The 14,287-nt window shown below is 40.8% G+C and overlaps 2 protein-coding genes across 2 annotated transcripts; one reads left to right on the forward strand and one right to left on the reverse strand.

The window, feature by feature from the left end:
* Positions 1-1,006: 1,006 nt before the first annotated feature.
* Positions 1,007-5,508, forward strand: LOC104348514 (myeloid protein 1-like). Its single transcript, XM_009953818.2, has 7 exons — positions 1,007-1,052; positions 1,524-1,656; positions 2,514-2,665; positions 3,161-3,331; positions 4,087-4,201; positions 4,766-4,917; positions 5,318-5,508. The coding sequence occupies exons 1-7, from the start codon at positions 1,007-1,009 to the stop codon at positions 5,506-5,508; spliced, it is 960 nt and encodes a 319-aa protein (XP_009952120.1).
* Positions 5,509-8,682: 3,174 nt separating this feature from the next.
* Positions 8,683-13,700, reverse strand: LOC104348515 (F-box/LRR-repeat protein 21). Its single transcript, XM_009953819.2, has 4 exons — positions 13,302-13,700; positions 11,735-11,857; positions 10,869-11,040; positions 8,683-9,493 (listed from the first exon to the last, which is right to left on the reverse strand). Exons 1-4 carry the CDS (start codon positions 13,674-13,676, stop codon positions 8,850-8,852), a joined length of 1,314 nt encoding a protein of 437 aa, XP_009952121.1. The 5' UTR covers positions 13,677-13,700; the 3' UTR covers positions 8,683-8,849.
* Between the last annotated feature and the right edge of the window lie 587 nt (positions 13,701-14,287).

The following is a 14,287-nucleotide window of genomic DNA, read 5'->3' on the forward strand; positions in this document are numbered from 1 at the left end:
TAGAAGCGGGGCAGAGAGACATCTGTTTCTCCTCCGAATAAAGCCTGAAGGACTTCCAGAGGTTTCTGTAACTTGGAATATCGGATAGTTTATGTGAAAGAACCGTGACCCATTTAAATTTCATATTAACTAAGACATGTCCATAAAGAAAATCCAATGCTTTTCTGTAAGTAGTGCAGAAAAATCAAGCTGAAGGATTAAGAGACACTAAGGAGCCCATTTAATAGTGCAATAGCTGAAATCAAGCAAATCATTTTGAAGCCTAAAATCTTTTAACTCCATGTCAGTTATAGCATACAACTTGGGTTTGCAACTCTGTTTCAGAACTTGAAAATGTTTTAATAAGAATTTAGCTGTCAAAAACTAGGGCTTCAGGGAAAGCACTTCATGGGTTTAAGTCCAGGCTAGGTGATCATTTCAGCTGAAGGGGAAGAGAGACATGAGTCCATGAGAAAGCTTCTGTGTTTCTTAGCCCAAGTGAATACTCATGCTACAGCAAACACTACACCTTCATGTGTTCTCTGTCACTCTGTTAGAAAGCTCTAATGGGCCCTGGGGAGGAGGTACTGGAAGGAGCAGCGAAGGACAAGTGGTTACATCCACCGTGAAGATTTGCCCATCTTTTCCCTCCAGCTCAATCCTCTGGACTATATTCTTGTTCCTACCATTTTTGGCCTCAGCACACCCTTGCTTCAGGAGGGGGGAAGAAAAGGTGTTAAGAAACAGTTCAACCAGAGCTTCCTGAAATGTGGGATCGTTCGTTTCCATCCGTTACTGTGTGCTAAGAGACCAATTATTTGATCCGTCTTTCCCAACCAGCTCTAACAACTGTTGGAGGCTGCAGACATCCTCAGTGCCTAATATGGCAACACCCTCTGCCCGGAGCTGTAGGACTTTGCTCAAGACTGATTGGCCAAGACAACAGACTTGGGCTTCCAAAAACCACATAAAAAGCCCAGGCAGCTACTGCTCAACATTATTGATCTGATCAAAGAAGAGCCACAAGATGTCAGCGCTCAGTCTGGTCGCTCTGGTCAGCTTGGTGGTTGCTGGTGAGTTGAGATTGGCGATTGCAGTCGGTCTTGGCTGGGTTTAGGCAGACACTAACGAATTATCAATGCGAAGTTTTATCAATCAAGTTTTATGAAGAATTATGGTAATATAACTATTACAAAATACGGAATTAGGTGTGCATTACAGTCACATATTGAAGGGTTTAGAAGTTTCATGAAAGTACTTTGACTTACTTCACAAACTAATACTAAAAATATTTATCTATAGCTTTGCTTTTAGTGTATTTTTTAAGTATGTTTTAATATATTTTGAAATAAGACCTCAAGATAAAGCGATCAAATCTAGATAGGAGGTTCTGCAATGTTTTTTTACCTAGTTTCTGAAATTGTAGACTCCCATGAGCTCACCTTCCTCTTTAAATACCCTTTTTTTTTGCACCTTAACACTTTCCGTTGTTCTGTCTAAGAACATGGTTGAATTTTCCCCATTTTCCTCCTTTGCACATGAAGTTTCTGCCCAGCAGTTGGACGCGCACCCGCCCCAACAGCAGCACAGACACTGGGCCCAGATCTGCAGCGGGAATCCCGCCAACAAGATCCGGGGCTGCGATAGATACGGCTGTGGCCATTTCGGCGCTGACAGGTAACACCGCGGGGCACCGAGGCTGGAGCAGCGCGGTTCGCTGCTGCTTTCCCAAATGAAACGGTCACAGGGGAGAAAGGGCAGAGTTTAACACTTAGAGCAGGAGAAGGCTGTTGGCTGCGGGACCTCTTACTCATTTTTGGGACGTTACCTGGCAATCTCGCAGAAGCGCAGTGATACCGCTGCTACTAACTGATGCACAGGGGAAGAAGCGAGGCCATTACACAAATTAGCAGAGTAAAGGAAGCGGAAAGTGTTTAAAGGATTTGTGTCATTTATTCTCGTCGCTTACAGACCAGATATTTAACCAACATTCAGCAACCGCCTACAGGAAGCTAAGTAGTTTAACTTACACAAGACAAAGGTCTGCCAGCATCGTTGTCTTTAAGTAGGCACCTCGTAACAGAACAGGTTACATTTCCCTTAAAAATGCTTTCATACATAGAATGATTCCTACCTTCCCTGCATTTTCCTGTCGTCTCCTCTTCTTCCCAGGTGCTATAAGAAGTGTCTGTCCTCATCGTGCAGCTTAGGAATTTCCAAAAGAGAAAATGCAAAACTTAAGATTCTATTTTACACCACACTTATGTACTTAGGGTAGAAGAGGGGTGCTTTTCTTTAACAGCCTGAAATAATCTATGAACTTGGAGAAATTAACAATACGCTTAAAATTTGAACTCTCATCCCTCTTTAAATGCGGCCAGAGTAATACAAACCTTTTGCAATAAAAAAAAAAAAAGATGGATCGAATCCACTTTCTTTCCAATTTCATTGTAGGACTCGACAACCTTCAGGTACAGCACTGTGTTAACTGTTAAGCCTGACAGACTTCTCTAATTCCATATTTATGTGTTCAGGAAGGGCGGTAAAGGAAAGCATGGGGGCGTGGACGTCATCTGCGCCGACGGAGCGACAGTGTACGCTCCCTTCAGCGGCCAGCTCTCCGGACCCATCCGATTCTTCCATAATGGAAACGCCATTGATGATGGAGTCCAAATCCAGGGATCAGGCAAGTAAAAACAGCAGATATGTTGTGAAACATGCACAAGTAAGCGTTTTATTGACTTGAGGAAGGTTTCTGTGGCTCTTCAATTCAAGCCAAGTGTTGATTTATCTTACACCCTCCCTAGCTCCTATGTTGGAGCACAACTACACTACTGTTCTGAACTATCAGAAGTCAGCAGCAGCAGGATGCAGTCCTTTTCCTACGCTTTTCTTGGAAAGGAGGGAAGAAAGGAGTTGAAAACCAGGTAGCAGGAAAACAACCAGCCCAAAAATCAAAAAAAGGAAATAGTAAAAATAAACTATCAGAACTATGCTCTCAGTTTTGCTGAGAGGATGTTTTCCTGTCCCTATTGTCCAACTCCCTCTTTTCCTCTTTTCCATAGCAAATCAAGTAATTTTGATTTCAGGATTGTTGGCACCTTGACCACATTTCTTGCTCACCCCAAGAGCAGATGCAGCTGATGTTTCCTGACCTCGCTTCCTCTCCCATCTCTTCCAGGTTACTGTGTAAAGCTCGTCTGTATTCACCCCATCCGCTACCATGGCCAAATCCAGAGAGGGCAACAACTCGGGAGAATGCTGCCAATGCAAAAAGTGTTTCCTGGCATTATCTCTCATATCCACGTTGAGAACTGCGACCACTCCGATCCTACTCATGTGCTTACACCTGGTAAAAAAACAACCCAACCAAATAAAACCCCCCAAAACAGAGTCAGTAATACCGTCAGTGAAAATGAAGTTACTAATTTCAAATAAGGAAAACAAGATCAAACAGCAGTAGTCCCCTCTGTCTTTGGTTCTCCCCGACAGCACCATCCAAAAGAAAGAAAATCCACACTATAACAGAGCGTTACAGGGCTGCAGACAGTGGTACAGGAAGGAGAACACATCAGCTCACCAAGTTGTATTTCTTGCCCGCCACCATGACATGGCAGCACCAAGTCACGGCAAAAAAAAAGTCGGGCATCTCTTCTGCTTGTACCCTGTCAGCTGCTAGCAATGCTTTCAGTAATGCATCCTCACAGACTTTGGGGAGATTCTTTGTAAATAGAAATACTACATCAGTAGTAACGGAGGAGAGGACTTGAGGAGTCCAGTCCCATCAGCCTGGGCATAACAGAGTCTTTTCCCATCCCTCAGATTACACTCCAGGAACGGTGAGACTCTGAATTTTTGTCTTTAAAGCATGTTCCTCATATGATAACCCTAATCTAGAAGCATTACAATCCAGTCTTAGGTGGACATTCTATTTCCATTTCCTAAAGGATGACAAATTTTGTGGAGCAGACATCCAACAAAACACATGGGATGTAATTCCAGTATGTTCCTACCTCACTAAAATAAAACACAGTAGTTACAAACATGCAACGCCTTAAACAGAACCTAGAAGTTAACTTTGACGTGCTGTGTTTCTGTATTTCAAAGTTGTTCCACCGTTCCCACAAGAAGACGGACGCTGGGCAGCGCTGTGCTCTGGGAATCCTACAAACGAGATAAGAGGCTGCGATAGGTACGGCTGCGGATACTACGGCGCTCCAAGGTACTGTATCATCGAAATGTCGGGTTTTATTGCTCCTCTACTGAAATAAGAGTTGAATTCTGTTTAATCCACTTAAGAATTACAGCTTCGAAGGTTTTGGTTGGACATGAGGGAACATTTTCACTGCAGGGGTGACGCAGCACCAGAACAGGCTGCCCACAGTGTTCATAAAACCTCTGTGCTTGGGGGGTTTTATGACTCAGACTAAGCCGTGCCTGACCCAACCTGGTGTTGGGAACAGCCCTGACTCAACTGGAAGGTTGGACTTGATGTCCTCCACAGTACCTGCCAACCAACACTTCTGTGACTCTACAGTTCTGTTTAAAGGCTTGGAAGAAAGGCTTTTTTTTCCCCTCTCAGATTTGCAAAACTGCAGCTCTAACAGATCATCAACCCTAGATGACATTACATCATCCACACCAACAGATTCTTCAGCCAGACAACTACGTCAACGCTGTCTCAGTACAAACAACCCATTTCCAGATCTGGCACCATGCTAACTCAGATCCATCTCTATGTAACATCGGTCCTCACAAGACACTTCTCTAATTACGCATTTTTCAGGCGCAACGGTAAAGGAAAGCACGTCGGTGTCGATGTCATCTGTGCTGACGGAGCAACCGTGTACGCTCCCTTTTCTGGCGAGCTCTCTGGACCCATTAAAATCTTCCACAATGGAAATGCCATTGATGATGGAGTCCAAATCAGGGGAGCAGGTAAACAGCAATTTTCCTTTTAGTATTTCTTTGGTTTGAGGTCCTATAGGATGTGTCACCTTGCAGCTAGCCAAGCAGTTAAGCAAGGCACATGTTTTGATACACTGCAACTTCTATCCATTTACATGCAGAACAAGTTCTGGAGAATGTCTTCAAGCTCTTCCCTAAACCAGGAATTCCCACCTTCTCCCTGTCTCCCATCTTTGCCCCTCCACCAAGTCAACAACTCCAACCACTGCCTCTATTTTTATGACAACAGTGTCTTTGCTATTTTGGTATTTCTACTTTTGCTATCTCAGTGGAAAGGACAAGACAGAAAGTGTTACTTCTGAAACAGAATTAGTACAGAAGAACAAATGCTTCAGTCATCTGATGTTTTCCCTCCTCTTGTTTCCACCAGGCTTCTGTGTAAAACTAGTCTGCATCCATCCCATCAGATACCACGGTAGAATTTCTAAGGGACAAATCCTTGGAAAAATGTTGCCAATGCAAAGAGTATTTCCTGGGATCACATCTCACATTCACGTCGAGAACTGCAATCACTCGGATCCTACTAGCAATCTCGAAAGGGGGAAAGGGCAAAGAGAGTGAAATGGAAATTTCACATGCATTCCAAATAAATTCAACTCAGCATCCAGAAGTTGTTTTTTCTTCTCATGCACAACAACAATTTATATTATTATTGATTCAGTACTTTGAGCCTTACATAATACTGCAAGGTGCTAACATTAATGTATGTTCCAGTTAGGTACTGGTTTTTAAGTACCTGTAACTGTTGTGAACATTGTGTCTTAGGCTAATTGAAGAACTTTACCATGCCTTGAACAAGATTACTTTAGATTTTGAAGGCACCTGAACTGAGGAAAACTAGAGTGAAATTTATTGAAAGACTCCACAAGGCATAAAAGATGTTGTCTGGAGTTGTCATGCCAGAACAATCAGTTTCTCTATTGAACGGTAAAAGGGACTCCACATAAAAAAAAAAAAAAAAATCGAGTTTTTGTTGGAATTTGCATTTACAAGCGAATCTGGAAGCTAGCAATGAGTAACCACTAGCTTTCTCAGATAGTCTGAAAAATCAACAAGCATGAGAACTAGCTCACCCCCTCATGTGGCAGAAAAGGTGCATTACGGTTTGCTTCTTACTGCAACGTGGACTTTTTGGTGACCCTACAAATCTCCTCAGCACATCAGGTGTAAATTCTGTACTCCATTTTCAGGGTTTTAGTTATTCTAACAAACCGTATCATTGCCTCATACGCCTCGGAGACGGGTTTTTTGGAAGCCTTTGCAGGACAGTAAAACTAGGAAAAGTCTTACTTTATAGGCAAAACTTGCCTTAGGGAGGACAGGGCAGAGCTCTGAAGGAGAAGCCGCTCAAGGAATAGGAGGAAGCCGCTCAAGGAATAGGAGGAAGCCGCTCAAGGAATAGGAGGAAGCCCAGGCAGCCATCTACAGGTTCTTCCCAAATGCAGTATCTCCACTGCAGCCGTTCAGGAAGACCTACTTAAGAAGGAAAAGAACTATCCTACTTGGCACAGGGCAGTGTTTTGACACTCATCCCCAAAGCACGATGCATGTATTGGCACCAACACAACACTAAACAAATCTTAACACTAAAACTATAAAATTCAACATTAACCTAATGTCAGATGTTACCTTTCAATTAAAATTAGCTTCCCACACTACCAGTGAAGAATCAGTACGTCAGTTGAGACCAACACATCAATTTTGTTGGCATTTAGTTATAAACTCAAGTATCAATTAGTCTTACTTGTTAAGATCAGTTAGAGTGAACACACACACAAAAATCATTGCATCAAAAACCACAACACTAATAAATGCAGGCCTATCTTTCTAGAAGCTGGGAGCTGAAGCAAGCTAACATTCACGGCTACATGGAAAAGCTGCTTTAGTAAGAGGGACAATATTCAAAGAATCATTTTAACAGTTTCCCCCTGAACTACATTTCTGCATGTAGCCACTAGTGTCTGCTACTTCATTAATGCTGTTACGTTGGCTAAAGACATGAAGGGCTCCAGGACTTATAGACAACCTACAAGACCTGTTCACACTACATTTTAGTTTCAGCATGTCAAGAATCCTCAAGTTTAAGGCAAGAACATGAAGTGACAATGACTATTTCCCATAATCCAAGGGTTAAACATTTCTACTGCCTCTCCCCAGACTGTCATGTGATGGTTTCTAACGTGAGGATGTGGTGCAACAGATGGATAAGAGTCTAGTATCAGTGCACATATTAGATGATTTTATTTTGTTTACATTTAAAGCAAACCACACATCTTAAAGCCAATACTGTTTAGAAATATTTCAGCCTTTTGTTTAAAAGATAATGTGATCCCCTTGATTATGGAAGCAAGTTCTTGGGTAACAAGTGCTAGTAACCAGCCAGATGCTTCTGAACTATGCAACTGGCAATAATGCATTACTGATTCAGACAGGCATTATATAGTATATGTTACCTTAAATGCTTTAGCTTGCAACTGGGAACAAGTCTGTCCAAGACAATGGTGGTTTAACACTTTAGCTGTTATTTCTGCAGTAAAGTAGTGTGTGGAAGAAACTAACATTTCATCTGATGTGACAAATCCCACCAGCAAATCAAATGTAGACTTGTTATAAAAAGTCTATAAATAGGAAAACAGAACAACTGCAGCATGAAAATAATTACAGCAAAATCTGTATACAATGCATTTCAGTTTACAGTGTGCAAAACATCCACATAAAAATGTATACTCTAATTCACACCAACTCACCATTCCTTTCCCCTTTAAAGAAAATAAAGAAATAAAATAAAATCTTCTTCCTCAAAAAACAATCAATAGCAACAAGTGTTGAATAGTTGCAAATTAAGAATTTCGGGAGCACCTCCAGCAACCCTTACTCTAGAAATCGTGGCTTACAGCACAGCTGAGACACAGGCAAGATTACTACAGGCCATTTCAGCCTCGTAACTGGCAAACAACTAAAGTGTTCCAAATTCAAGATTCCAGATAGAAAGCGATCAAAGACAACTGTAGTCCACCTGATCCTTCCTTCTCACTAGCCATATTTATGAGATCCTTCTTATCTCTCCATAGTGAAAGCATGGACCAGCATTCAGACATCAACCTGAACTCTCCCAAATCCAGAAGCTATGCCTTATACTCCAGCAGTTTTCAAAGTTCTCTGTCATTCACCCAAGCGATCAATCTAGATCCAAACTTTGAAAATCACCAATTTTAACAAGGTCTCTTTCCCATCCGTTTCACACACAAGACAGAAAACCAACATACTGCACAACGCAGTGTCTACTGTTTAGCTATCTGACAAAAATATTTAAAGTGCAATTAAAAACTGGAAAGGTTTTTTGTAAGCATAAGCTCATTTACCACAACATTTTAACATAATAGCATGAGTTTAAGCTAAATTATATTTGAGTAACCTGGGCTTAATGTACAAGCTTTTACATTTATATCATGAGTATTTTGAAAATAGCTGCATAAAACTTCATGACAAATAATACTGAACTCCAAGGTGTATCCAGCTTCCCACAGAGATATGCTCAAGGAAAAAAGTTTCTCTAGACCCCTTCTGGCCACATCAGAAAGACTAAACAAAGACATGGACAAAAAAAAAATCTTTAATGTGAATAGAATATTTAAACTGAAGCTCAGAGAAGCCCAAGTTCACTGAAGTTTGCAGCATCTGTAAACTACAGACATACTTTCAGAAGTGTTAAGTACATTTTATCTAATTTCTACTTCAATATACCATTAACATCCTAGAATGTTTTGCTGTTACACTACTAGAGGTTCTCAAGGTAGAAAAACTCAAATCTTGGAAATAAGTTTTTACATTTTGTTTAAATTCTTTATTTGCATAGAAAGCAACACCCTGATTCTACCAGTTTACTCCCAAATGTAGAGAAGTTACCATGTTGGCATCATATCAGGAAACCACATTCTTCCCAGGTGCTTGGAGACTTCCAAATGAAGCCGATCTAAGCTGTAGTCATTATCTGGAATCAGCACCTCCTCCATTATAGAAAGCTGGGTAAGCCTGCCCCCACACATCTTTACAAACTCAACAAAACCTCTGCAAGTTACTTCACATTCACCAAGTCCCATTGCTGTTAAGTTCTTACAGCGCTCTGCGATCCGAATGAGCTCGTCGTCCAAAGGCTGGAGGCCATTAGCGCACACGACCAACTCTATTAACCTTGGGCAGTTCATGCCAATACGACCCAACATTGCTTTGCTCACTGCACGACCAAAGTAAAGGTGCGTAACGGGGGTTTCCTCTCTGAAGAAAGCATCAAATTCTTCTTCATATAAGAAGAAATACATCACAATGTTGACTTTGGGGGAGTGTTTAACAAGAGCATCCCAGCTTTGCTTCTTAATCGTGTGAAATTCCACTTGTCCAGGATTTTCACTCACAACGTCTATGCGAAGGTGTTCAAGATCAACGTGTTTTTCACTTGAAAGAGCCAGCAGCAGTTCGTCGCTTAGTATGTAGTAGTTCAAAGCCAGCTCCTTAAGTCCATGACACTGGTCAGCAACACAAAGAATTCCTGAGAAAAAAAAACAAATTACTCTGTAAAATGAAAAGTGAATATAAGCCCAGCTGCTTGCTGTAAAGCTCAAGCAAGTACCAGTTCTATCACCTTGAGTAGTCACACCTATATCCAAAACCCACGAAATATAAAGTCCTAGATACTCCCATCTTTTTATGGGGTTTTGGCGATAAAACACTTATCAGTAGGAGCAGCAAGTCTAACTTGTTGCATTTTTCTTTGATCTGCCTATCTTTCTTCCTCTTCGCCCTTCTCTGGGCAGAATTTCCTCAATTTTGAAGAAGCAACTGAAATGAGGTAAGATTCAGCTGAAGCTGCCACTGTTCCCTAATACTCCTTTCTTCAGCATTTATCTAAACATCCTATTTAAGTGACGACCAGCAACCTAGTTTAAGAGCTATACGAAAACAGACCCTTCCCTGAATTAAGACACAAACAACACAACTGCTCTTCATCTGTTGGAATACAAAGTACACAGATTAAATCACCTCTTGTGGACTCTGGAAAAAAAAAAAAAAAAAACCAAACAAAAAAAAAGAGACCAGACCAGGATTCCCTTTCCCTAGCACCAACGTTCAGGAGAAAAGTAAGTGAGATTGGACGCAAAAGCCCTCCGAACGTTCTGGCAAGCCTGTATTTCAAAGGGAGCGCGCCCTGCATCAACCTATGCTAAAACGAGCAAGTCCATACTACCAGAGCTGCACACACGAGGGCACTACAGGAACTGGAAGACTCTCAGTCTAGGTTTTTAAATTTGTATACGCTCCACAGTTTTTTAATAAAACTTCGAAGCATTAACACTTTTGCTCAGTAGGTAAAACTCACAGCATCTTGGCAAAACAATTACTGACAACTGCTTTCATCTCTTGTATCCCACCAACCAGTAGCTGACTCACAGATGACGGATTTCGCCTGTGTGTTCCCACAGAATACCAGTTAGTCACGCTGACAAGCTGCACACATGAAGCAGCACACGTTCGGTTACCCTCGCGCAGAGCTGGCAGCGAACATCCAGTCCCTGGAACATGTGCTAAAGGCTTGCACACTAATTTTGGAGGCCTTTCCTCCTCAAGGCCTATCATCAGAGGTTCTGAAGCAGCTAAGAACGTAAAAAAAATCCCCAGGATTCCAGAAGACGCAGTCAAGCAAGGAGCACCTCCACCTTTGTTAATCCAACCCATTCAGTAACACAAAGGCATTATGCTTCTCCCCCTTCCAACCACCCAGAGCCAAGACTAGGTCAATAAAAGGCCTCTGCTAAGAGACTAAGAAGAGCCCTAGAAGTTACATGAATAATTTGTTTCAAACTAAATCTTGACTGTTGTTTTTATGATATTTTACTACCGCATGTTCCTAAATATTCACTACTCACCAGCAGGTGATACATGAGGACAGCTGCTCATTTTTAGCAGTTTTAGAGTATCACTGTTGTTAGCAACAAGAACCTTCAAGGAAGGATCATCAAGCGGCGTGTCATCTATCTTGATTGATGATAATGACTTGGAGTTCACAAAAACTACTGTCAGTGCTGAAGCAAAATGAGCCTGTTTAGAGAAATTGGAAGGAGGGGGAAAAAATTTTCTTATAAAAAGACAGGCAGAATTTCAGCATCTAAACCTCAGGTTTTGCATGCACAGAAAGTACAAAAATAATCACTTCTTAGGCATCCCCCTCCTTGTGTAATAAGAAAGGTTTATTTGCACATGAACATAGGAAACCTATGTTCAAAAATGTGCTGCTGCATGTGACAAAAGTCAACTTTACACTCCATAGTTAAGTCATCCACTCTGATTTATCTTTTCACTGCACCAAAACAGGGATCAGTGGACACACTGATGAGCCTAAAATATCTAGAATTTATCTACAGAAAAGTGGTATTTATTTTGTTTTCCAGAAAGTAACTCTGCTACAACCTAGAGTCAAAGAAATAATCTCCCAAATATTTTAACAATATGTTGCAGCACGTGGTCACTGTATCTTTTAACGTAGAAATGAGGAAACTCAAGCCTTCTAAATTACTGCCCTTCTCCATGCCACAAGCATCAGCACTACTAAATTTAGTGAATGGAATCAACGTTCAATTATTTTCCTAATACTAATGGACGCCACAAATTAAAGATACACCAATAAATAAAGATTGTTTCATAAAAATCACCATCAACTGTAACACCACAATACAAAAGCTCAAGCGGTTTAAGAGTGATTTAAGTCAGTCCAGTTACATTTGTAGAACATTACCTTAGAGACATTCATGAAGCTTGGTTTTGCTGTAGAAATCAAACCCAGTGTCTTAATAGAACAGTTTACCAACTGAGAAAGGATGTCACAGGCTGCTTCTGCTGACTCAGTGCTGCTATCAACCTATAAAAGCAATTTAAAAATATTGAAGTCATTCTTTATTATTATTTAGAAAACAGTATCATGGATACCTAAGACCTCAAGTTCCACTCGCACTCCTCTGTACTGCGCCAGACCGCCTTTACTATAAGGACATGGCACAACGTTAATTAGAAACTTCAAGACAAGAAAAGAGCTCAGGCAAGTTACTATTAGAAACTTTTCCTGAGTATGAGTGCTGGGTATTTCTAGCATGAAGAGAGAGATTAAATCAAGCCTTCCCTTCAAATAACCTCATGCCTTCCTAAAGAACTGTAATTAGTATTGGCCTGATGACAGACAGTGGTGTGTACGCATTTTTTAAAATGCCAATTCTAGACTCTTAGAGCCAAAAAAGAGGCTTGATAAAGCCTAGATATACCCCAGCAAACTAATCCATCTTACCTGCAGGGACACCACCTCTGCATCTTGAATAACAAACTGATTCTCAATTAATCTCTAAGCCTGATGACTAACTTTAGCCAAATCACTATTTCATCTCACCTTCCTCCTCTGCAGTAGCTGATAAAAGAGTAGCTGAAAAAGCATAAAAGTTGCATTAAGACGTTATAATGCCAGCCAGTTCATTACGATCAGGTACATGAAGTGGAGAAGTTACAGGTATTTAATAACTGATTATCCATGAACTGCTGTGCAAACAAATCTCACTATCTCATCTCCAAATGTAAAACTGCTAACAGTGCTGGGAAAAAACACAAGCTTCAGATTTTCATCCTATCTTTAGTATCAATCCTTTTTTCTGCTTTTCCTTCACAGATTAGAACTGTGGTATCCTCTGAAAAAAAAATGAACAAAGCACCTGTAATTCCAACTATGATCTTCCCAGATAAACAGAGTATCAAGTATTCAAATGAAAGATGACGGCATTTATGCAGTCCTGAGTACAAACATAGCCTTCATTTAAATCGAGTTTACTGTTACATGTCAATTACCTGACTGTACAGGCCCAGCACCTCCCTCACTCACACCTATTCAAAGCATGGTTCTGAAATTAAAGACATTCTTCACTGTATAGCCTTGTTTTGCAAACAAGTTACACACATCACAAACTTGTTCCCTCAAACGCTTCCATGCGTAAGAAATATTTATCTGCACAATAATCTGCTGAGTACTCAGATTGCCACTAATGCCGATTCACAGAAACTACGTATTCTGTATATTCTGAAAACCTATCAATCAATCTTCAGCACTATGTTGCACGATGTTAGCTTTTTCTTCACTTTGTAGAGATTACAGCGCAGAAAACTGAAGGAAACCGTGTGCGTGCATGGAAATCAATCATTGTAGTACTTGCATTTTTAAATGTAAGACTTCCCAGGTACAACACTTGAGCCCCCTGACATGGAGAAGCTGCATGCATTAAGCACAGTAACGTGACAAAACAAGCCTCCATTCATCCAAGACTTACCTTGAAGCTGACGTACTGCAGATGATCAGCATGCCTCTTGATAATCTGCTGAATGAGATCAGGATGTGTAGACTTTAAGTAAGAAGTAGCTGGCTGGCTAAGTTCAAATTCAAATCTCCTCCAGAGATCTGGGATGTGAAAAATTTCATTCCACCTTCGACAAACAGAAGAGGCCCTGGCTCGATCTACTAAAGGCAGAAACTGAAAAACACGCAGAATAACATGGTGCGGAAGGCGTCCCCAGTCCACTGAGGCGTGTAAGTCAGATTCACCAAACACTGAGCCATACAAACAAGTTTTCTGTTTTTTGCTTTTCTGTGATGTTTGAGGAGCTTCAGTTTCAACCACAGCTTTCTGCTTAGCTCTCTTCATCATGAGTTTCAGGTACTGGAACGGTCTGATGTATTCAAACTGCACAGCTTCCTGAAAGGTCTCACATACAGTAGGTCTCTGTAAAAATACAGACCATTAGGGGAGGAAGGAAGAGAAGGCAGGAGAAGCACAGTAAGAGACAACAAGTTATTAAAATTTAAGTATAGCATGTTACTATGAAAAAAGGTATGCCCCTATGTCAATATGCAGTGCAGACATTAGCAAGGACCTTCTTTCTCAATACCTTTTGTTTTGTACAACTCAATTTGAATCTGGAGAACTTGGGTTTATTAATTTACCAACTGTAGTTTCACATGTTAGTACTTCACAGTATATAAAGTACTTTGTAGGGAGGAAAAAAGGTATTAAACAGCAATGTCGTTTAGCAATAGCAAATAGTGTCTGTTTAACTTTAAACTCAGCAGTCAAACTACAAAATCTACTCATGACTTCTAGAAGAGTTTTATTATCTACAGAACCCAATTTATAAACTCGCTTTTTAAACATGGATGAACTTTGAACAGACATCTTCAGAAGAGTCAGATTCAAAAGCTTTGCCTGCCTCCCCTGCTGCTGTGCTTTGCTGGCTTTTTGTTTTCCTTTAAAATAGGCAA

The sequence above is a fragment of the Leptosomus discolor genome, chromosome 10 (genome assembly GCF_034619465.1).
Source record: "Leptosomus discolor isolate bLepDis1 chromosome 10, bLepDis1.hap2, whole genome shotgun sequence".
NCBI lineage: Eukaryota > Metazoa > Chordata > Aves > Leptosomiformes > Leptosomidae > Leptosomus > Leptosomus discolor.